The following is a 25,231-nucleotide window of genomic DNA, read 5'->3' on the forward strand; positions in this document are numbered from 1 at the left end:
TGAAATTGAAAGTCAGTCACTAGCTCCTTAGATTTAATTGCGTTTATCTCCATGTTTTTCAGAGCACAAGTCAGCCAACATCATCATCACCTCCCATATTGCATTATTTCTCATGCATTATTTTTGCTTAGCCGATACCTGTATTCAGGGTGACATTTTTGCTAAAACGTGCACTATATCCATTTCTGTGCTTAAATGTGGGCATATGCTTAATTCAGATCAAGTTCTTTGCTCATTGACACAGCAGGCTTTGTGCAACACACTGGTTACAGGCTGAGATTTGTAAGCTCTATGCCACAGTTCTGGACTCACTTACACTCCCAGGTTGTGAATTTTTCAGCATGCCGTTCTGCTAGCTGTCTCACCTATCACTGGTGCAGTGCCCATAAAACAAGATGGCCGATTCAAATTAATTTAGCTGAGCCCTGGCAGGAAACAGGCTGATTAAGTGCTATTGACTCTTCGACTGAAGATGGCCTATGTTAATTGATTTCCGGGTGTTAGGGAAATTAGTCTCCTCCCCGCCCCCCCAACCTAATGATCTAAAATCACTACAAAGGGATGATTGAATCTCCCCCCAGCCCACGGATAGGTGTGGTTCCGGATGCCTGGATGCAGACACACCTCCTTATGACAATTTGAGGTGCAGCATCTGCAGAATCAGCTTTTCCTGTGAGGCCGAACGCAGAGTGCCCCACCGCTTTGCCGTGTTTGGGTTCCCTGCTGTGATGGGGTATGGCTCTGTGCCACAGAAGACTCCCGAGCTAATCTACCCCGAACCACCCCCCACCCCCCCCATGGCCGCCCCAGGGTCTGCCAACGATTTTACCCTGACCTTTTTCAGCCTGACGGCTCCTCCAAACAGTTGCATTGATTGCAGTCGTTTTATCAATTAACTGGGTCATTTAAAGTGAAGCCCTTCTCCTGACCTTTTTTTCTTCTATAATTCACTCCTGGCCACATGTCATTGGGCCTCTATTTAGCTGGTTAGTAGCGTAGAAACAACTGCCAATGATCTGCTGTGGAGCGTTTTCCCTTTGAGATCAGTGTGAAATTAAGTTTGTACTGGGCTGGAACACACGGCATTGTTCATACATGATACAGAAAAACAAGCGTTGTACTTTAAGACATTCACATGTAAAATGTGAATTCCATGCACACTGTATGTCTGCATTGATGTACTTCCTGTGTTTACTGTGGCGTGCATACCATTGTGACTCATGCTTATATATACTTTGTCAAAGTTAGAGTTTCAACTTGGTGTTGAAGCATTTTGTCGCCCCCATATGTACTTGAACATGTGTGCCGTACCGTCACGTTATATTAGATTCTAACACTTCTGCTGACATCATCTTCCTTTAGCGTACATCCACTTGGTGTCTCACAGTTGCATTAAGTGTGAACTAGCAGCCTTGTTAACATGCAAGAAATGGGGAAAATGCACACACTCCCACAATCTCTCTCTCTCTCTCCCACAATCTCTCTCTCGCTCTCTCTCTCACTCTCTCTCTCTCTCTCTCTCGCTCACACACACACACACACACACACACAAGCACACGCACACACAGAGGTGATTAAAGTGCAGATCTTTTTTGCTTGACATTTTACTAAATGGCTGTATTTAAGAGCTGTAATCACTGGCTGTCCTCTTCTCTGCTTTAGGAGGAAGTGACTGAATGACTGCGCGTGTATCTCCATCATCCATTTCTATGTTACTGCAATTCTGCTACAACAATCATTTTGTTTCCTTCTTTATGCTTTCTGTCAAACTAATTCTAGCTCTACTGTACATTTAATTTCAGGCTACTCTTCCTGGCACAACCAAGGTTAGTTCAACTTTAACACTTTTTTACTGAGATTGAGCAACAGATTTCTGCATAATGTGCGGCTTGTATTTCTCTGTGTATATCAAACAAAACCTTGAAATTGTTTAACAAAAATATATTTGCTGTGTATAATGCATACATGTATCATAACTGGAAGAAATGTATAGAGAAAAGACGATGACGAAGATGTTCAAAAAACTTTTGTCATTCACTTTTTTGAACGGGTTCTGCTGTTGAACTGCAGAGTACCTGGCAGTCCAGAATAAGAGACAGGATCATTTTTGACACAGCACAGCAGTACAGGAAACCGTGCATTAAAATGGACTCCGACAAGATCAGTGGTCTAGAGGGTAGTGTGTTTTAAAAAGTAGGTTGTGGGTAATGCCCTGCAGTAGACTGGCACCAGGATCTGTACTCCCTACCCTCAAATTCCCCGTGAGGCCGTCTAATCGAGTCCTCCCTCTGGGGCTCAGCTGATGCGTTTCGCTCCGCGGTGCTGAGAGGCCGCTGCTCGTCACCAGGGCAGATGATACACATCAGCGTCATTCACAGTGAGCCGCCCTCCCTCCGCACCGAAGCGTTTTCAGATCCTCGGATGAGAGGCGCTGTGCAAATGCACCTGATCATTATCATCAGTGCATTATTAACACTGTTAATCAAGCTGCCTCTCCGCAGAGGAACCTGTGCGAACCCCAACCCCGCGGGGGACTCTCCGCAGCTCAAACACGGCCCCTGTCACGCCGGGGTCGGGTCCAGGGTCAGAGCCGGGCCTTTTGGGCGGCGGCTTTAAACCCTGCTGTCTGTCAGTGGCCCCCGGCTCTCCGCACGCAGCGCCTCCCCGCTACCTGGGGATTAACCCCGTGGCCCCCGGAGCGCCGATGTGGCGCCCTGCGCTCCGTAACCCCCCCGGCGGATGAATGGTGCTCCTCGCCTCCGGCTACGAGGCTCAGACAGGCCCTCCATTGTGAGAGCTGTGGGAGGGAGCGGGGGAGCCCGCCGCCCGCCCTCCCTGCTAACCCTGGGGGTCGGCCAGCCGGCCTGCCGGCGCGATCCCGTGCCGCTAGCTCCGCTATAAATAATGCAGCAGCAGCCTGCGTGGACTCCCTGCTAAACAAGCTAAACAAGGCTGCTACGCTACACAAGGCTGCTACGCTAAACAAGGCTGCTACGCTAAACAAGGCTGCTACACTAAACAAGGCTGCTACGCTAAACAAGGCTAAACAAGGCTGCTACGCTAAACAAGGCTGCTATGCTAAACAAGGCTACTACGCTAAACAAGGCTGCTATGCTAAACATGGCTGCTACGCTACACAAGGCTGCTACGCTAAACAAGGCTGCTATGCTAAACATGGCTGCTACGATAAACAAGGCTGCTATGCTAAACAAGGCTACTACGCTAAACAAGGCTGCTACGCTAAACAAGGCTGCTATGCTACACAAGGCTACTACGCTAAACAAGGCTGCTATGCTAAACAAGGCTGCTATGCTACACAAGGCTGCTACGCTACACAAGCCTGCTACGCTACACAAGGCTGCTACGCTAAACAAGGCTGCTATGCTAAACATGGCTGCTACGCTACACAAGGCTGCTACGCTAAACAAGGCTACTTTGCTAAACAAGGCTTCAGAGCTATCTACCCCATCTCCTCTGCTGACGCGGAATGGGACTGATCTGTGTAAGGGGACGGTGTGTGTGCAGGTTAATCCATCTCTGCTCGGACAAACCGACGATCAGTGCCAGGTTTAACGCTCATCTGTGCGGGCAGCGGAACGATGCGTGTGGTTTAACGCTCATCTGTGCGGGCAGCGGAACGATGCGTGTGGTTTAACGCTCATCTGTGCGGGCAGCGGAACGATGCGTGTGGTTTAACGCTCATCTGTGCGGGCAGCGGAACGATGCGTGTGGTTTAACGTTTATCTGTGCGGGCAGCGGAACGATGCGTGTGGTTTAACCATCCTCCGCGCTGTCGTCAGGTGACGAGTTCTCTCTGAGCTCCATCCAGTGCATGTCTTCAGCGTCCGCCAGGGAAACGACAGCAGAATTATTTGGGTGACTAATGAGTCCGCATTCCTTTTCATTTGCCTGCGAGTTTAACGTGGGCATGCTTAATTTATGAGTGTTCCGACATGCAGGGAGGTAATCACCAATGTTGCCCACACGAAATCTCTGTGGGCTTCACTCCTGTGGAAGCGGGAGATGAAAGCAGAGAGAGAGTGTGAGATTAGATTTTGCACCACATCTAAACACTTAAGTAATTTGTTTTTTTACACTCCGGCCTTTGAACAGTAGTGTGAGGAAGATGAATAAATTAGTTGTGAGATCTGTTGCTATTGCCGTTCCTGATTAGGCATAACTTGTAACATGATTTGCTTCTTCGTCTGTTCAGTCTAACAACAACTGGTTTTGTCATCAGATTTCATTAGCACATTTCAGTGAGTGATGCCTTTTATTGCTGCATGTTTAGCCATGGATGTTCTAGATTAAGTACACCTGACAGACCGATGTTTTACAGACGGAGAAGAGTGGCTGATTGGTCAGTTTCACTGCTAATCTCCTGTCCTTGAATTACATGAGTGAAGCACCTCCCAGTGCCCCCCCCCCCCTCCCCAGAGCCCTCACTGACCAGTCAGACCACAACAGGCAAAATTTCCCTTTCCTGTGGGATCAAAAGAAAACTGGAATGAGTCAAGAACATGAATATGAAAAATTACAATTGCTATGACATATATATTGTATATATGGCACATTTAATATCAAGAAGAAAATGGTATTGTTAGTATATTATGTGTCAGTTTGCTACTGTCTGCATTCTTGGGGTTTATTTTAAAGATTCCAACCTCAGTCATGTGAGTGAATATTTCATAATGCACAGCCAAAGCTGTGAGAGCAATACAGAAAGAAGTGGTCCGCTGTTTAAAAGGAGAGCCCTTCTGAGAGAATGCATAATCCAGTTTAAACTTGAAAACTTCAGATTTGTGGGGGATTAATTTTTGCAGCTTGTGTAGCCTGTAAATGCATTTAGCTCTTAGTGAGGAGTGTACCCTTGCTTGAGCTCATCTGTGCACTCAGGTTTTTTCAGCTTTTAAAAGCACTTTGGTCTCTCTCTCTCTCTCTCTCTCACTCTCTCTCTCTCTCTCTCTCTCTCTTTCTCTCTTTCTCTCTCTCTCCCCCCTCCTTTTTCCTTCATCTTACTCTTCCTTTCTCGCCATCTCTTTCTGCCCCTCCCTCCGGCTCCCTTTTGACCCCACCCCAGACTCTGCTGCGTTGCCTGGCAACATGGCATATTTCGGGAGCTCCCAGGATGAAGATGACCTCGATGATGATGAGGAGGAGGAGTGTGAGGACGTGAAACCAGCTGCCAGCGTTGCGTCAACATCCTGCCAGTCCACGCCCCGAAAGGGCAAACCACCAGTGAAGCACATCATCAATGGTCATGGTAGTGCCACGGACACGCTCACACGCGCACATGCACAATCGCATGCGCATGCACACACGTGCACACACACACACACACACACACACACATACGCATTGATGTTTGATCAATTTGATTATTTGGCAACACCGTACATTAACAGCATCTTTATGCTGCACAATATGGCAAAATCACCAGCACTGCATAAGTAACATAAAGTATGCAGTCCATGCTTCACAGGACATGCATTACGATTAATAAACATCACATTTCACAGTATGTGGTAGTCATGCACCGAATTAAAAGTGCTGCTCATACAACACGCTGAAATAACGAGCAGAAACACGCTGTGCATTGATTACATCATGTACACATTTTTATTCACAAAACACTCTGTAAAGCGCGTAGTAATACCTGATGAATACTTGGGCCTGTTGCGTCCAGTGTATTTGTTCCTCAGGCTGACCCGTGTCAGTTCAACCCACTGGAGTCAGTGACGCTGGCCTATTTAAAAATATTCCATGGCTGCAGTTGAGAGAGGTATCTGAAGATATACCCAAAAGGGAGAAAGGACCAACCCACTACTGCTGGCTACGGCAAGCAGTCAGAAATAAATGCCATTAGCATGGAGTCCAGGTTTTTTTTTATCTGTGAGATCTGTGTGGTAGCATACGCTGCTGCTCTGGTTGCTTGTAACTCAATGGCGAAGCGGTCCTGCTGTGCTGGTAAGCCAGCTGTGGGTCCGGCCCTTTCCAGCCTGGATCCAGCTGTACAACTGTGGTCTGCTCAGTCTGTAGCCCCCTCACAGAGAGGGTGGGCACCAGGCCCTATGGACATGAGGCAGGCACATAGACTTTACCCCCCGTTGATCTGCTTGGTCTTACTGGTGTAAGGAGCTGTGAGGGTTAGGATGCTGGGTATACTTGGTGTCAGGCGTTATGTCAAAGCAACTAACTGCTGCTTTGATATGAGGGTAGTGTGTGAAGAGAGAGGGAGCAGTCTCACCTTCTCATTTTCCCGTGGCCCCCCCCCTTCCTATCCATTTTACCCACAGTCCTCTTTGTTGAAGGAAGGTTCAAGGAAAGCTTTTTTTTAAAAGTAATCATGTTTTTCCTCCTTTTTTTTACTGTTCACTGAAACGAATTGTTAAGATTTTTTGCTGTGTGTCTGGTTGTCTCGCTGAAGAGAAAATGGTTCAGCAAAGCCGCACATGTAATGGTTAGAGCTCGCCCAAAATTCATGTCCTGATCCAAGGAGACCCCGTAGTCCCCATGGTGTGCCAGCCTCATAGGGCAACAGAATGTAGTACAGTCTCACATCAGCACAGTTTCTACAGCTGTGGTTTTCCCAACCTTTTTACTGATCCTTTTCCTTACTGCTAATGAGAAAACAAGACATAATTCAGTGTTTTCCAAAGCTTGTACGATCAACAAAAACAGATGTTTAATTGTTTAATGAAATGAAACCGTCATTATTATTATTTTTATTTTTTTTTAACCAGAAAATGTATTATATCATCCATTGAAACATTCTCCTGAACGTTTGGAACATTTCGAGCTTAGTAGGATTTTATAGCAAAATTCACAGGTCATTTTATTTATCTTAAGTCTTCACATTTAGATGTAAACAATTGCTTTTGCTTTAGATTTCCCATTTTCCTATTGTATACACACATAAACGGGGAACATAATTTTGTCCAGAGCCAAAGACAGGAGAGCAAAGACAGGGGGCCAACAGTAGTAATCCCGCCAGTCCTGGTGTATATGTGGAGTTATGACCCCTCCGTTCTCCACAGTAAGCTGCTAATGATCCAGGTCCATAAACAGCACTCTCTCATTCCACCCACACAGACCCTAGTATTCAGTGCAACTGGAGCAAACTGTACACACAGCACAGTACAAGTCCACAGGGGAGTCAAAGTTTGAAAGTCTGTGTGAATGCTCAATATTTTGTACAGCCGTATAGATCATATGCACAGACAAACTATTTAAAAAGTCTGCATAACATGTGTAAATGTATATTCCTTTATGTAAATTATTTGATTTGCTGACAACCTGTTATATGATTTGTGTACAGTAGCTAATGTTGCATGCTGTCCGTTTAATTGGCTGGATATTTGTTAATGTAATTAATCTTGAAGACCTTACTTAAGGGTCAAACCACAACTCCATCTAAGATTAGATACTTTAACCTTCTGGTTACAGTACAAGCCCATTGCCCTGACTTTTATCCCAGCTGCTAGTACATAGTCACTGTTTTTGAGGCTTTGAATGTTTGAAACGCAGTGACATATTTAATTATCTTGTGTGGTTCATGGAGATTCTCTTGATATTTTTCACAGCAGTGAGTGACTGGAAACCTTGAGTTTCCTCACATCAAACTTGCTGGAATAGTTCAGTTTATCTGCTGTTTACACGTGCTCACACCCTGCATGCGTGTTTACTATACACTCCCTCTGCTTCATGGGAGTTTCTCCCAATGTATAGTGCAGTAATATCAGTACCACAGCGGTTTCATGTGCAGCTAACTGCCAAAAAAAGAAAACACTCAAATGAATGAGGGATACCAAATGCATTGAAAGCAGGTGCTAATTAACTCAGGTGTGGTTGCTGAGTTAATGCCCAGCATGCTCACGGTTGCTTATAAAGGTCTGGGAAACTGAAAATAAATAGGTTTCAAACCTAGATATGTGAAATTAAAGCCTTTTTTTATTTGAGTGTAGGGGTAACTGTGGTTGAAAGCACTCTGTACATTAGTTCAAGATGCAAGGCAAAAAAAAGATGATGCAAGGAAAGAAAAAAAGAAATTCAGAATCAGTTTACTATAAATCTCAACCTAGGGCTTCAGCTGGCAGTTCCATCAAGAACAGTCTGTCAGGAACTTCTCAGAGAGATTTTATGGTTGGTGTTTGCTTTATTTTGGCAGTAACTGTGAATTTTTCTGTTTAAGAAAGTAAAATTGTAAGCAGAAGTGACCTGGTGGGGTCTGGGCTGCATCCTGGAGCCATGCACTTAAGTTAAAGGTCCTGGCTGCCAAGCAAACGGATGATGTTGATGACAACTGGAGTAAACAATTGGAGTATTTGCCTTGCTCAGAGAGAGGGAGAGGGAAAGATGGATGGGGGGGGGGGGAGATGGAGAGACGGAGAGACGGACGCGCATACTCTTGGGTTTGACCCAGTTTTAAAATGCCACCCGCCACCCACCAAGAAACCACTGCTTGTTATGGGCAGACACTTCCTGTCCCCAGGGCTCAGTTGTATGGCTGTATTGAGTGTCCAGCTGCAGTTCAGCCCTGTCTGTACCCCATAGTCTGTCTGACCCTGGGTGGCCCTTCTAATGTTTATACCCAATAGAATGGGAATGTGCCCAGGCAGGGCCATAATGAGCGGTTCATTACAGTCAATTATCTTAACGTGCAAGAGACATAAATCTTTACAGTGACATATAACACACAACAGTGACATACGACACATCTCTATGACACGTTGCACACGTTGCTGAAGTACAACAGTCACAAACAATGACAAATATTGAAAAACCGCAAGCAAGCAAAAATGAAATGTATATGTACAGGTAGCGCACGTGGATATACTGTCCACGCACACACTGTGCAAACAGTGTACACACATTTATAGTTCTGTAGGTCCACCATAATAATAATGTATCAAAATAGTGGCTGTATGGGTTCTGAAGTTGAGCACTGACTTGCTGTGGTTGAGGTGAGATTAATGGCCATGTCTCTGCTGCAGCTGCTGACGGCTATTTTTACTTGCTTTGTTTTTCATTAATAATGATCAGGTAGGGAATGCAAGGTGTTGAGTGGCCAATCAACTGCTGAACAGATGATTAGTTGCGCAGGCTGAGAATTTGGCCGTGACACCAGGCGTAACGCTGTTCCACTCTTCAGAATGAATTTCATTTTATCTTTGAAGACCACAGCGACTCAGGACTGCAGTCACTCAGCAAAGACTGTTGCTGCAACAGTGTTCCCGTCAGGGCTCTGGATGAGACCTAGTGCAATGTTTCTCCTAGTTTTGATAGGTCTGTCACACTGAACACCTGCATTTGAGAGGGCCGCATTCACAGCTGGGACAATTGTCATTTCGAAATAATTGTCATGTCTTGATATCTAAATCTCCCGTGGCTGGATGTGAAATATTTGCTGCCATCAAGTCTTCATCTTTCTTATTTGCAACTTCCTGAAAGGTTTGCACACCAGTTAAAATTTTTAGATGGCTTAGAAAATAAATGATTTTATGTATGTTTTATTCAGTTATTTGTATTAATGATTTGTTTTAGTTTATGAAAATAGTAAATTATGCAAAATGGAGGAGTTTGAGTAAAGTCATTTTTGTCTGGCCTGTATTTACTCATTTCATCTGATGGCTCTGGGTCCTGTGGGCTTTGAGAGAGAGAGGCTGTGGGGAAGCAGTTGAGTGGAATTGTTGGAGAAGTCACGCTGAAAGCGCAGACTTCCCTCAGTATTGGACCGTGCCAAACGGAACGCGTCTGTGTGCCCCATTGGCTGGAGTCCTGGCAGTGCATGTGATCTGCTGCTCCTTGGCGTGGCGATTGAATATTGCTTTGATTTAAAATGGAGCCTGGAGAGCACTTCAGGAATCTGAAATATCTCTCTCTCGAAAAATAGCCCGGTTTTTATTGGGTTCAATCCCTGCTAACTTTTGAGCGGACTGGCTGTGTTTCAAAGTTTACGCTGTCTGACGATTTTTTTGGCATGAGTGTGGGTGGTGATTTTTAGAGGAAACCCTGGTGCCTGCTGAATTGACTGAGAACATAGGCCATATACAAAACCTTAACTATTCCAATACGTGTGTTAATCCGGATTGAATAGCTGAGATTAAATTAATTTTCTCTTATTGTTTCTCACAGCAATTTTCAGTATTTTACATGTTATCTCAACCATTATTTTAACTAGCTCTGTGAATAGGGGTGAGGCTCAGTATGCTTAGTGTTATGGTTTTTACGCTGCTCACGCAGAAATATGAATTCCATGGACCAAAATGCATAATGTGGAGTTTGTAGCATTAAAAAGTAACATTTCTGTGGCATCTTCCTTTATTCTGAAAGGTCCCAGTGTGCGCTTTCCAGACTGATTTTACTGTTTGTAGCTGGTTTTGCCGGAGTTAATATTTGGGTCCGTCTTCTTCCCCCCCTCTCCTCCTGTCCAGTGTGTAACGGCCATGCGAAGGCGTCGGGGGACAGGGACTCCCCTCCCAAACACAGAGGCAAGGAGGCCACGCTCGGGAGGGAGAGGAGCGAGCGGGCAGAGGGGCGGCGGGACCACACCTCCTCCGCCGGGACCCACTCCTCAGGGGCCCTCGCCAGGGGCCACGGGGCCAGCGGCCTCCGCCGGAGCAGGTCTGCCCAGGACCTCCGCAAGCAGGTACTGAGCCCCGCCCTCGCTGTCTGGGTCCCGCCCACCGCCTGACGCTGCCCCATCAGTTTCAGTATCACAGTGCAGTCCTGCTGCCCCATCAGTGTCAGTAACACAGTGCAGTCCTGCAGCCCCATCAGTGTCAGTAACACAGTGCAGTCCTGCAGCCCCATCAGTGTCAGTAACACAGTGCAGTCCTGCAGCCCCATCAGTGTCTGTATCACAGTGCAGTCCTGCAGCCCCATCAGTGTCAGTAACACAGTGCAGTCCTGCAGCCCCATCAGTGTCTGTATCACAGTGCAGTCCTGCAGCCCCATCAGTGTCTGTATCACAGTGCAGTCCTGCAGCCTCATCAGTGTCAGTAACACAGTGCAGTCCTGCAGCCCCATCAGTGTCAGTAACACAGTGCAGTCCTGCAGCCCCATCAGTGTCAGTAACACAGTGCAGTCCTGCAGCCCCATCAGTGTCAGTAACACAGTGCAGTCCTGCAGCCCCATCAGTGTCAGTAATACAGTGCAGCCCATCAGTGTCAGTAACACAGTGCAGTCCTGCAGCCCCATCAGTGTCTGTATCACAGTGCAGTCCTGCAGCCCCATCAGTGTCTGTAACACAGTGCAGTCCTGCAGCCCCATCAGTGTCAGTAACACAGTGCAGTCCTGCAGCCCCATCAGTGTCTGTATCACAGTGCAGTCCTGCAGCCCCATCAGTGTCAGTAATACAGTGCAGTCCTGCAGCCTCATCAGTGTCAGTAACACAGTGCAGTCCTGCAGCCTCATCAGTGTCTGTAACACAGTGCAGTCCTGCAGCCCCATCAGTGTCAGTAACACAGTGCAGTCCTGCAGCCTCATCAGTGTCAGTAACACAGTGCAGTCCTGCAGCCTCATCAGTGTCTGTATCACAGTGCAGTCCTGCAGCCCCATCAGTGTCAGTAACACAGTGCAGTCCTGCAGCCCCATCAGTGTCAGTAACACAGTGCAGTCCTGCAGCCCCATCAGTGTCTGTATCACAGTGCAGTCCTGCAGCCCCATCAGTGTCTGTAACACAGTGCAGTCCTGCAGCCCCATCAGTGTCTGTATCACAGTGCAGTCCTGCAGCCCCATCAGTGTCTGTATCACAGTGCAGTCCTGCTGCCCCATCAGTGTCTGTATCACAGTGCAGTCCTGCAGCCCCATCAGTGTCTGTAACACAGTGCAGTCCTGCAGCCCCATCAGTGTCTGTATCACAGTGCAGTCCTGCAGCCCCATCAGTGTCTGTATCACAGTGCAGTCCTGCAGCCTCATCAGTGTCAGTAACACAGTGCAGTCCTGCAGCCCCATCAGTGTCTGTAACACAGTGCAGTCCTGCAGCCCCATCAGTGTCTGTAACACAGTGCAGTCCTGCAGCCCCATCAGTGTCAGTAACACAGTGCAGTCCTGCAGCCCCATCAGTGTCAGTAACACAGTGCAGTCCTGCAGCCCCATCAGTGTCAGTAACACAGTGCAGTCCAGCAGCCCCATCAGTGTCAGTAACACAGTGCAGTCCTGCAGCCTCATCAGTGTCTGTAACACAGTGCAGTCCTGCAGCCCCATCAGTGTCTGTATCACAGTGCAGTCCTGCAGCCCCATCAGTGTCAGTAACACAGTGCAGTCCTGCAGCCCCATCAGTGTCTGTAACACAGTGCAGTCCTGCAGCCCCATCAGTGTCAGTAACACAGTGCAGTCCTGCAGCCCCATCAGTGTCTGTATCACAGTGCAGTCCTGCAGCCCCATCAGTGTCTGTAACACAGTGCAGTCCTGCAGCCCCATCAGTGTCAGTAACACAGTGCAGCCTCATCAGTGTCAGTAACACAGTGCAGTCCTGCAGCCCCATCAGTGTCAGTAACACAGTGCAGCCCCATCAGTGTCAGTAACACAGTGCAGCCTCATCAGTGTCTGTAACACAGTGCAGTCCTGCAGCCCCATCAGTGTCAGTAACACAGTGCAGTCCTGCAGCCCTCACGCACAGGCCGCTCTCAGCATGGGCCTGCCTCTCAGCCTGGTTGTGTGCTTGAGGAAGTTTGCTAACATGCAAATTCGAGTGAGTGAAGAAAGACAAAAGGTCACCAGATCAGCTCAGCCATGATGCAGAGAGACGGATAAGGGAACACAGTGTGCTATGTGTTCCAGAGCTCTGGTTCTCCCTCATACCCCTGGGAAGTGCTTTCAGACAGGTCCTTCACACAAATGCTGAGGTCATGCAGTGTTCTCACATATTATTATATTATATTGCATGAAATCATTTGCTAGCAGACGCCCTTATGCCTGAAGAATGGCATGTTTCCATTTTTGAAAATAATACCAGTTTTTACGAGGGGGTATTCAGGTACCGGCAGAATCACAAAGGTGATCGTCACAATGCTTCCCAGCAACATGTCACTGCGCAGAAGGACAGCTCATTTAGGAGTCAGCAGGCAGGAGTATTAATACTGTGCACTTTGATGTAGTTTTGAGTCAGACTGCAGTTACAAATGCCACAGTTCACCATTTTGAACTGTGACTCACTGTGGAATACCTGGCTGGACTGTTTTGTAAATGTGTCAAGTGCAGCTCTCAAGCGTCAGTACATATTTCCCACTCTCGAAAGTGATGTCACTGATGTACTGTGAGTCAGAGCCTGTTCTCTTGTTGTGACTGACCTAGTCTGACCTAGTGATCGCAGTACTGAACAAGGAATAACAGGCCTTACATTCCATCACTGCTGACCTCACCATACATACACAAAATAAGTGTGAGCATCTATGTATACATGTACTCTTGTCTCCCCCTCACGTGCATTCTGGGATTGAAATGAACACAGCTGCATTCCATTGTACTATTAAGTGGTACCTTGTACATCACCTGCTTTCGTTCAGAGTAATATTGCAGTTTTGTACAATTTCTTCCATGCTTCTGCCTGGCCATACTGAGAGTATTTTTCTGCTGCCTTGCAAGAGAGAGCCAGGATCTGCTGCAATAGCGGCTGTCTGCGTTGCATCGTCACCAGAGAACTTTGGTTTTAGAGCCCTGTTCACCCCCTGACACGTGTACTGCCTGGAACTCTCCCCTGACCTGCCCTGCAGTAAACTGTGAGTCAGTGGATCAGTGGGCTGTGTTGTTGGAGGTTGCCGCCTTCAATCGCACAGAAAACATGAGTCTTTGTGGGCAGGAATTGCGAGAATTTCATTGAAGTTCCCGAGCTTTGTTCTTTTTTCACTTGTGATATTACTACACGCTATTGTGTGCCCTTTGCAACAGGCCTCTGGTTGCTTTGAGAGATTAAAAATGTCCAACTTTTGATGATAGTGTTACTGTGCAGCAGGCTGTCTTGTGTAACAGGGTTGTAAGGCCTGATATATTATCACAGTAGTTTTATCATGCCACCTTTTAAAGAAATGCATTTGCTAATTTGCTCATTTTAAAATAGTTCACTGTATTCATGTTCCTTTTACCTTCAATACCCACAATATTTACAAACTATCATATGACGTAAGGTTAGGTTTACCCTATTAGTGCCTTGCTCTTGGTCAAACACATAGTTTTCATATAGTTCATATTGTACCATCAACTGTGTTGAAATCTGAAAGAGCCCTGAGGAAGGCAGTTTGCTGCCGAAACGTTGGAGGTAAAAATCTGCATTGGAGTAAACGGAGTGTGCCACCCTTCTTTCTGTTTAAATCTGAAATGGCACATATATGATTTGGTTTGGTTGACCTTTAGGTTTTTTCCTCCATTTTAGGGGGAAACAAAAAAAGGCCCCTGAGCCCCCATGTTGGAATGTACAGTAATAAATCCTGCGGCAGAAGCGCTGATGTAATGCTAATGAGACTGAACAGCGGCGTCACTGTGCGCGCGGGCCTCTGTGGAGGACGCCCGTGTTCGCGACTCCACTGAACAGCAGTGAAACGGTTACATTTTCCCTCCCTCTCCCGGATCTTCCTGTGGGCTGCGCAGATGCAGATGTTTTGTTTTAATCTTCCTGCCCTCCTGCAGCTGAGCTATAGCAACACATGATGTCATCTCAGCTGATCCCTCTCCCTCCCCCTGGCGCTTACGTGTGCCCAAATCAACTTGAGGGCCCTCCCTGTTTTTTTTTTTTTTGGTTTATTTGTTGACAGGAGCACTGACCTAATCACAAGCCTCTGTTATGTGCCTCTGGCCAGCTCTGACCCCGTCTATCTGTGTGTGTGTGTGTTTGTGTGTGTGCGTACGTGCGAGCATGTGTGCAAGCGTGTGTGTATGTGTGGAAGGGTTTGTGCATGCATGTCTGTGTGTGTGTGTGTGCGCGTGCACGTTTGAGTTAGCATGCATATGCGCTTCATTGGGTGCATGCTAGTGACAAGCGCCACGGCTGGGAGGGTTTCTTCACCCACCCCCACACACTCCAGCGGAACAATTGCAGTACGCGTCCAGGCTCACGTGCACCGTCTCAGGAGGTGTGTGTGGCTTGGCGGAATTGAGCCCTCTAGTGGCAGCACCCGGTACTGTGTGTTCATGCAACGCTTTGCTCGGAGTGGAATAAAATGCTGGGGTAACAGATGGAAGGAGTGGTTGTATAGTACAAAAAAATAAAGGGATAAGAGAGGACTGTGAAATGGCGCTGATGAGGGACACAGGAGAGAGGAGGCGGAAATGCCCTCTGCTCCATGCTGGTCTGACAGTGCTGGGCCCTGCCCTCCCCACCTGAACATATGTCCCCCAGCCTGTCAGCATCACCCCCCGTGACCACTGCAGCTTTCGTCTGACTGGCCCAGCAAAGACCCCAAATGTCATCTCCATCCGATAATTAGCTGAATGCAGTGGATGTGATTAATGAGTGTGAGCTTTCGGTAGGGAAGTATGGAGGTAGGACCGAGGGCAGGGGTGGGAGAAGAAATGGCGCTCTCTCATTGGCTCTAGCTTAAGGAACGACAGTGAACATTTTTGGCTGAGGTGCGCTCTTAGCCAGGCCTCCTGGTAAGATTTGGCTTCACCTGCCGTGCTGGTAATTAAAGTGCTGTGCTGGGCCGAGCTCACCGGCGGCTCTCTTATCCGCTGATGGTGGGGTTCAATTCCCATTTTCCCTTTATTCTTTCTTTTAAGAGCTCCCCTTTCTTTTAACTGATAGAACAGCACGGCCGTAGAACAGCAGTACTCTTTGGAGGCTTCACTTTTTGGTACTTAAGATGTCATAAAAGTGTTATGTAGCACACACAGCACAACTGTTTTGAAGTTGATGTTGAGACCAGTGATGCTTAGCACTTCTCCAGGCAGCTCAGGGGGAAGTCTCAAAACAAACAAATTGGGGCAAAAAATTGATATTTGTGGGTTAAGGAATGGCTGAATTCCCATATCTATTTATCGGTGAGGCCCTAAAGGAGCTACAGTTTCTACTGCCTGTACGTCCAACACAATGCAGAAAGCAGTGTGTAGGACCAAGCCGATAGACTTTACACACACGGCTGAAAATTGGATTTCTGAACCATTTTCACGGTGCTTTACTGAAGGCTTGGTTTTGAAATTGTTCGACTGTAGATGACTGTGTTACTGTGACCATCCATTTTACTGCATGTGTAGCTGAATAGCTCAAGTAAATGTGTAACTGTTCTTTTGGGACACATTTTAAGACTTAAACATATAAATATATACATTTCATAAACATTCCGCTCTATAGAAATGTATTTAAGTTATTCTTTCCTTCCAAGTTCTCCCAAGCTTTCCCATCTGAACTGTGCCTCTGGTCAATAGTCCAGCACAGGAACGACAATGAAAAATGGGCACTGCATTTCTGAGGCAATATGAGCTGAATTTGGAGGCACAGGGAAGGGTGCTGGAGAAGATGGTGTGTGGGAATGTTAGGAAGGATGGGTGAAGTACCCATGTAGCTGGTGTATTACACACTCTGTGCACGTCCGCTGCTGTGTATGACTTGTAGGGTGATAAAGGTGGACGTTTTGTGCAAACTGATGTAGGATTGTGTAAAGCCTGTGCTGTCTCACATGTGGACACTCTATGTTTTCCTGACAGGTTTCGAAAGTGAACGGGGCGACGCAGGCGTCCTCAGTCCGGGCGCGCCTGCCCTGTGCCAAAAGAACCCGGGGGTTCCGCCCACTGCCATCCAAAACTGTGAAGTACACAGCCGCCGTGACCAAGGGCCACGCCACCTACACCAAAGCCAAGCGAAAACTGGCCAAGGAAGCCAAGCGCAAGCGCGGCAAAACCGCCGCCGCCCGCAAGCCCCGCCCCAGCAATCACCGCCGCGACCACGGCAACCGATCCCACCACGCCAACGGTGCTGCCCGCCACCATCTCCACCGCTCCAACTCAGGAAAACCCCGAAGCCGCGATGCAAAAACCCGAAAACAGGTGCTATTATCCAACGGGCTGCGCAAGGCGGCTAACGGGGGCCGGCTCAACGGGCAGCTCTGTGCCAGGAAGGAGTGCCATCCTGGCCGCGAGGGTCTGCGGACCTCCAGGAGGCGTCTGGAGGCGGCGGGGGCTGCTGCGGCAGAGAAACTGACCCTCACCAGCCACAGAAAGGTCAAAGTGCAGGCCCGCCCCCTGGAGACGCGCAGCAAGAGGGCTACTCAGGAGAAGGCCGGAACCGGCGGCCATGTTACAAAGGAAAACACGAGGCCCACCCTGAAACAGACAAGCCCAGCGCTGCACAGCCCGGCTCAGCCCAGTCCAGCTAAGCTCAGTCCAGCTAAGCCTAGTCTAGCTCAGCCCAGTCCAGCTAAGCCCAGTTTGCCTCAGCCCAGTCCTGCTCAGACTCAGCCCGGTACGGCTAAGCCTGGCACAGCACAGCCTGACATGGTTCAGCCCGGCACGGCTCAACCTGCCCCTGAGCACCAAAGGCCCAAGCGGGCGTCGGCCGGCAGACTAATGTTCACCAGACAAGCACACTACAAGGCGCAGGCCGCCCCACCCGAAAAACACTCCGCTACCTCAAACGGCGTGCCCTCCTCCCCCTCGCTGAAACCAGCAGAAGCTAAAGCCGAGAAGGAGCGGGAGAGAGAGCGGGAGAAGGAGAGGGAGAGGGAGAGAGAGCGGGAGAAGGAGCGCGAGAGGGAGCGGGAGAGGGCCAGGCAAGCCTGGAGCTCCCTGACGGAGGTGCCGGTGTTCCGGCCCGGTCAGCAGGAGTTCCAGGACCCGCTGGTGTACGTGGACTCGGTGCGGGAGCGGGCGGAGCCGTACGGGCTGTGCCGGGTCATCCCGCCGGCGGACTGGCGGCCCGAGTGCAAGCTGAACGAGGACATGCGCTTCGTCACCCAGGTGCAGCACGTCCACAAGCTGGGCCGGCGCTGGGGCCCCAACGTCCAGCGGCTGGCCTGCATCAGGAAGCACCTCCAATCTCAGGGCATCGCCATGGAGGAGGCCCCGCTCATAGGTGAGCCCACTGAGGACCGGGGCCCAGGGTTTGGCAGTGACACTGCCAGCTTCCTTTGTCACAATGCTCTTTTGTTGAATTTGACTGTGAACAAAAATTTGGTAAGCGAAGATTGACTTGACTGGAAAATAAGCCTGATCAGTACAGGTAAAAAGAGTGAATTAATTCACTGTAAAGACTTGTGGATTTTTCCATGCAATTAGCATTTGCAATTAAATAATAAAAAATGAATTAAAATAATGCTCCCTGATCCATTATATTCCACACAGGGTCCATGAGATATTTTATGTCCAGAGAAATGGCAAATGCTTTGGCCCAGGTCTTTGTCATAACTGTTATTTTGTACATTAAACAATGTTTCAAGCATCAAGCCTGGATAAAACTGTTTTAAATCACTGAATAACGGGATGTTTTAAGTTTTAATTTTCTTTGAAGCACATTCCAAAAGCCTTGGAAAGTACATCTTAAATTGTCCCTGTTTAGGAGGACAAGGTATACGTGGCACACTGAGAAGTATTAAGATGCTCTGTGTATTAAGATGGAAAGTGCAGATCATCGTAACATTGGCAGATGTTGCCTTTGATGAGTTAGCACCAGGAATGGAGTTGGACCCAGTGTTGGGACATAAGGCTCCAGTCTGCTCCCAGTGTGGACCAATGACGGTCCAGTGAGGCTCTGCCACGCCTTATCCCATGCCGTGCGTGACCAAATGCCCCTGGCCACGCCCACTCCCATCCCTCCCTCATAGAAACTCCCTGTGAACATCTGTGACTAATGGGGAATGTCTTGGAGTGAGTTTTGAAAGACTGCAGCCACCCTGGATGAGGGTGAAATGAAGGGAATGGAGGGGGGAGAGTGAGAGAGACGGGCAGAGAGAGGGTGAGAGGGAGACAGAGGGAGAGACAGACAGAGAAATCAAAACCAAGACAGAGAGACTGACTGTGGCTGGAGAGTTCTGTGCTGTGATTAAAGCCAGGCCTAAATCCAGCTGGGTCTGCCTCTCAGACCAGGAACTGAGTCAGTCTTCTGTAGCCAGTGCCAAGGAAGAAGTGTTTTAAGTGCCATTTTAAAATGAGAGAGAAATTATGCGGTGTGAAGCGCTCATTTGCTAAATGGAGATCTCTGCTGCTTTCGCTTATTTACAGCTCGTTACAGCTACAGTAATCCACAGCACAGCATCGTTTTCCATTAGTCTTTCTGTAGCGGTGTTAAAATACACACTACACAACGAATGCGCTCACATGTACTGATGTTATCACATGTCCACAGGCTAACGCACTATTTCAGATGCCCTCTATTCAGTACAAATTGCTGTTCCCTGCACAGGAGGCTGTGAACTGGACCTGGCCCGCTTCTTCCAGCTCATCAACGACATGGGCGGCATGCAGCAGGTGACGGACCTCAAGAAGTGGAGCAAGCTGGCGGACCTGCTGCGCGTGCCCAAGTCCGCCCAGGACCGGCTGGCCAAGCTGCAGGAGGCCTACTGCCAGTACCTGCTCTCCTACGACTCCCTCTCCCCCGAGGAGCGGCAGAGGCTGGAGGAGGAGGTGCTCTCAGAGAAGGAGAACCTGGAGAGGAGGAAGGGCCCCCTGGAGGGCCACTCGGAGGGCGCCCAGCGCGCCATGCTGCCCCGCTACGAGCCCAAAAACGGCCTGGTCAACGGCCTGGTGCACAGCAACGGCGTCCGCGGCAAGCTGAGGGAGCTGGACGCCCTGCCCAAGAGCGGCCGCCGCCGCCCGCCGGCGCAGGAGAGGAGGGGGGAGGACGAAGGGGAGGATGAGGAGGAGGAGAAAGGCATTCTCAGCGACCAGCACAAGTGCATATACAAGGTAGGGTGTGTTCCCCCCGGCTCTCTGAACCTGCTTCATTACCAGCTCTGGTAGTGTCGGTTCTGTATCTATTCATTCTGCACAGTCTAATAGTCTCCCATGTGTATGAAATCTGTCTGCTGTTTGCATGCCCATTTACTGCCAGTCAGGCTGATAGTAATTTATATCTGCTTTTATGTGCATATGTCTGTGTTCCTATAGGTTTCTTCTGTAGATTTCTTGGTCTCCGTTTGTATTTCTGGGTTTGTGTATATCAGTTCTACTTGTGCTTTATATTTAACAAAACAATTCTGTACCTAGGTTTGCAAAATTCCAAGAATTTTCAAAATGGGAAATCGTCCATGTAAATTGAGAAGTAATTTGAATTTATGCGTAACAAAAGGTTTTTGCATACTGATAATTGCAAAACAGATATTTAAATTGTCGCATTAATATCTACAGCTTGCTGTGTCTAACTCACTCAGTTGCTCCCACAGTAACATGTTTTCCCACTAGAGGGTGTAAAGGCCAGTTAAAGTCTCCTGGCATTGAATTCTCCCACAATATTCGCACTGAACATTGACAGTTGATGGAATGGGTTCTGCCAGCATTGGTTACACTTTTAACTTGATATTGTCTCTGTCCATTATCTAACCTTTTTTCACATGCACTTGTGTAATTCAAAAGAGGATCTGCTAAATGCCTTCATGCAAATGTTCCATCTGTGGTGAAATGGTTGTTTCAGAAAAGTTGTTTCTGCCTTATCATTCATGTAGTGTTTCCCTCTGACATTTTTAGCTGTTATTATTTGATGCTGGTGGTCCCTGATTATTTCTGTTGTGTGCTTCTGTCTTTCAGGGGAGGTCGGTGTCTTTAACCACCTTCTACAGGACAGCGAGGAACACCATGAACATGTGCTTTAACAAGGAGCCAGGGGCAACCGAAGTGGAGGTACAGCACAGTTTTATCGTCTAACAGGGTCTAACGTTCAGCATATTAACAGCAGGGTTATCAGGGTTTTAGCCTTATGATCGGAGGATTGCAGTAACCAAAACCCGGTGAGGTACTACTGCTTTCAATAGACTCGATAAGAATCTAGTTGAATATAGAAATTTAGGATTTATAGTAACCAGGTAAAAACTTATGTCATTATTGGTGTTTATAATCATTCGGAGCCACTTAGAGATCAAAGATTGTAGGACCTGTATTGCATCATAATGGAGTCTTACAATTACCATTAATATCAGCTGCAATAAGGGATTTGTAATGTTTGATATATAATTATTTCCAGTGCATTAAGTAGCAGTGTGAATGTAGATTAATTGCTATGAATGATGTCTTCGTGTTGCCTTTAATGGTGCTTATTTAAGGAACCATGTATGGCAGATGCTAGCCAATATTGTTGTGAATATCTCTCATCCCCCACTTTGGTTTCTTATGTGCCTACAGCAAGAGTACTGGAGGATAGTGGAGCAGAAGGAGTGCCATGTTGCAGTGCATTATGGGAAAGTGGATACTAAAACCCATGGAAGTGGTTTCCCTGTGGGAAAGTCAGAGCCATTTTCAAAGTGAGGACTAGTGCTGCCGTGTCTGTGTTCGCATGCGTGTTCGTCCTTACAACTCCTCGGGTGGTCATGTGACAAAACAAAATCCATGGAAAGTGATTTATTAAATTCAGGGCATGTTTACAAACCCACCCTCATAAGGACCATTCATGTGGTGTGTGCACAGTATGCTAATCTCACGAGTGCTCTCTCCCCTCCCTAGGCATGGATGGAACCTCACTGTCCTTCCTAATAATTCGGCCTCCATCCTGAGACACTTGGGTGCTGTACCTGGTACGTCCTTCGCTAGTTCTGCTCTCTTCCTGTCTGCAGTACTTCTGTAGAAGCTGTGAGGGGGAAGAATGTCCTCGATGTAGAACAAAGTAATCTACTCTTTGTCCTTCTCTTATCCCCTCTCTCTCCCCTTCTCCTCCCCCTTTCACCCCCTGAACTCCATCTCTCCTTCTCTCTGCAGGAGTGACCATTCCCTGGCTGAATATCGGCATGGTATTTTCTACCTCATGCTGGTTTCGAGACCATAATAGCCTTCCTTACATAGATTACTTACACACTGGTGCTGATTGCATTTGGTAAGTGTCTCCTGCAGGTTTAACCTTACCTTACCTTATTCACACACAGATTCACAGCCTGTTGGTACACATGGGGGTGCCTGCATCAAATCTAGCTAGATGCTCTAAATGGAAATGTTGCAGCTTTTGTTGCATTAATAGTTACATTAGAATTTTTCTAATCTTTATTGCTTTTCAGTCCTTGCTGCAACTGTGTATTTTGTTTATGATGGATTTTATAATGTTGAACTTGACCTGGCCCGGCCTTTAGTTTTGTAAAAAAAAAAAAAAGAATATATATATATGTATATTTCTAGCACATATTTGCTTTCAGATAGACACAAGTCTCCGGCTTCGTATTGATCTTAATCCATCCCCAAAAGGATATCTGAACAGTCCTGCTTCCCACACAGTGTACCCCGCTTACTGGGTAAATGTGCTGCAGCCTGCAGCCCTGGTTCTCTACCTTCTGTACCAGCATGTGCACAGTGCTGTGAGATTCAGACAGTGGGAAGCACTTTGGGAAAGGAGGCCACTCTTAACAGGCGAGAGAAACCCAACCATTAGCTTAGCCTCATGAAATTGGGCCCAGCTGTGCTGCGATGGCTCCTCATGATGGCTCCTGGAAACCCAGTGGGAAAAGCAGCGAGCATTGAAACGATGTTTCGCTCTGGTGGGTGAGCATGATGCACCCGTCAGTGTTACTCACCGTACAAACTCACTGCAGGTACTGCATCCCTGCTGAGGAGAAAGCTAAACTGGACAAAGTGGTGCACACACTGCTGCAGGCCAATGGCACGCCAGGCCTGGAGATGCTGGAGAAGAACATCATGGTGAGTCTGAGTCAAAGATGCAAATAAGCACAATTACCTTGTATACACACACAGACACACACGTGCACACACACATTAAAGACGCTCAGGATAAATATCAAATAAAACTAAGATGGCTCCCTTCTCTGTGAGGTGCCACAACAGCCTCCAAACAATGCTCTGTGTAACTGACATTTTACAGTGAAGTGTATCCTGGCGAGCAGAAGTGGTGTTTGTTTTCGGTGAATGGAGCCAAGTTGATTGTTAATGGAGATTAGATTCTGGATCTCCTGCTGTGGAGTGCTGGAATGGCCCTGCAGGCATCGTTGCTGAGCGACAGGACAAGCGCACTAACCTCTTAATCACAATGATCTACATTTGTCTGCAATTTTCTCTCAATCACGTTTTATGAATGTAAAGAATGATAATTTTGCTTTAGCCATCTTGATACACCACAAAATGTGATGTAATACACATCATTGCATTTTCACATCAGTTTTCACCATATTTTTCCAAGGTCTTTATTTTGACTAATGACTGCAGTATCCATTTCTATCTTCTTCACAACATCATCGTGGTAAATCTACTTGTAGGTCAATAAAATGTGAAGACATTTGTTTTGCCCTGGTTAACAGCACAGCCCGTAAGGGTGCAGTCTGATGACTTTAAATGCATCCTCATTTCTTTGGTCCTCCATTTAGATCTCTCCAGAGGTTCTCCATCGAGAGGGGATCAAAGTTCACCGGACTGTCCAGCGGTGCGGGGAGTTCATCGTCTGTTTCCCAGGCACGTTCGTGTCCAGGGTCTGCTGCGGGTACAATGTCTCCGAAACGGTGCACTTCGCCAGCCCTCAGTGGATGAACCTGGGATACCAGGCCGCCAAGGTGAGCCGCTGGACCCATCGCCTGTCAGCTGATGCCTGAGGGGCCCAAGAGTGTGCCTCTGGGGCGTAACATGAGGACATATGCCCTTATATGGGCATTTTATCTCCCTTTACTGGACATCTCATCTTTTTACAGCTGTAGTTCCCAAATCTTTTCCTGGAGATATACCGTCCTCTGGGCTTTCATTTCAACCCTAATTTGGCACACTCGATTCTACTAATTATCAGCTCAATGAGATCTCTAGCTGTTGAATAAGGTGTTATTTGTTAGGGTTGGAGTGAAAACCTACAGAACGGTAGAATCAGGGAATCACTGGTGGGAATCACTGGTGTACAGCAATAGGGCTAGAGGATGGGGGGGACTCCTGTATATCTTTGCTTAATTTCAAATTCTCACAGATCCACCCTCTAAAACTCATTTTAAAACCCTACGGCTTCCATGATTGTAGCGCCCTGACAGACTGTGCTGAGTGGGTCGCGTGCTACGTGGCAGATTTCACTGTGTCGCTGGCTGCATGTGTGCCGAGGGCAGCAGTAACACACCAGCAGCGTTCATCTAATCTCCTCCTCCCACAGAGCTGCTGGAACCTTCTGGTGCCAAAGCCCCCCCCCCCCCCCCACCTTCTTTTTTAATTAATGAAGGAAACATACATGGGCCTGCCACCAATGATCTGTTATCTGTGAAATGGGGAGGAAGACCCTGAAATACACTGATGTATTCACCCATCAATGGGAGCTTCTCCATCATGTATTATTACTAGCAATCTTGTTTAGTTCATTTATTTTCTTATTCCGTACTCTCATGATTGCTACTCGGGACATTTTTTTCTCAGGACCTGAAGTGTCGGCGAATCGAGAAACCCTTTTCCATGGAGAAGCTGCTGTATCAGATTGCGACGTCAGAATCCAAGCGGGAGAACGGATACATTCTGAGTACAATCTCCTCACTCATCAAAGATCTCAGGTGAGCTGCCCTGGCCATGATCTGGCTCAGACATTTTTATATGTGCAGTTTAAACGTCTGAATAAAATGGATGACAGATGGTGGGATTGAGCTGTGTTCAGTAGTTAACTGTAACAGAGATGTGGGGGGGGGGGGCGGGGCATAATGGTTCATTTTAAATGGTGGATTGTAAATGCACCATACATGTAGCATGCTCTGGTTGCACATTTCAATGTCAAAATATGGGACATACTGTACGCCAACATAAAGTGATATTCTTAAACATGTAAAGAAATTTCAGTCATGAACTCTGATGTGTTTACCTAACCAAAGTCTGCCTGCATGTTTACTGTGACCGGTGAGTGAACTGGGTGTGTGTACACAGTGCCGTGCAGTAGCTGTGCGTGTGTCCTGCTCCTGCAGGGACCTAGAGATGAGACAGCGAGAGGAGCTGTACAGGGCGGGGCTGCTGTGCACCGCACGCTACGGCACGCATGACGCCCACGCGCCCAGCGAGGGCAAGAAGAAGCCCCGCAAATGGCTGGCACTGGAGACGTCAGAGAGGCGGTGCCAGATCTGCCAACACCTCTGTTACCTCTCTATGGTGAGTCTTCCATCACTTGTTATCTCTCTATGGTGAGTCTGTCAACACCTGCTACATCTCAATGATG

At 47.7% G+C, this 25,231-nt stretch overlaps 1 protein-coding gene across 2 annotated transcripts in view; it reads left to right on the top strand.

Annotated features, from left to right (window-relative positions):
* The window catches only part of LOC118236156 (protein Jumonji-like), a 92,107-nt gene that overhangs the window by 63,309 nt on the left and 3,567 nt on the right, over nt 1–25,231 (top strand). The window contains exons 5-17 of one of the 2 annotated variants that reach the window (XM_035434274.1): nt 1,803–1,826; nt 5,081–5,263; nt 10,434–10,648; nt 16,639–18,001; nt 19,328–19,830; nt 20,668–20,760; nt 21,259–21,377; nt 21,577–21,647; nt 21,829–21,943; nt 22,650–22,755; nt 23,436–23,618; nt 24,451–24,581; nt 24,984–25,164. In XM_035434274.1, the coding sequence (XP_035290165.1) occupies nt 1,803–1,826; nt 5,081–5,263; nt 10,434–10,648; nt 16,639–18,001; nt 19,328–19,830; nt 20,668–20,760; nt 21,259–21,377; nt 21,577–21,647; nt 21,829–21,943; nt 22,650–22,755; nt 23,436–23,618; nt 24,451–24,581; nt 24,984–25,164 (3,287 nt within the window). The remainder of the gene's footprint in view (nt 1–1,802; nt 1,827–5,080; nt 5,264–10,433; nt 10,649–16,638; nt 18,002–19,327; nt 19,831–20,667; nt 20,761–21,258; nt 21,378–21,576; nt 21,648–21,828; nt 21,944–22,649; nt 22,756–23,435; nt 23,619–24,450; nt 24,582–24,983; nt 25,165–25,231) is intronic. The other variant, XM_035434283.1, reaches the window with a different exon arrangement.

The sequence above is a fragment of the Anguilla anguilla genome, chromosome 1, assembly GCF_013347855.1.
Source record: "Anguilla anguilla isolate fAngAng1 chromosome 1, fAngAng1.pri, whole genome shotgun sequence".
NCBI classification, from domain to species: domain Eukaryota; kingdom Metazoa; phylum Chordata; class Actinopteri; order Anguilliformes; family Anguillidae; genus Anguilla; species Anguilla anguilla.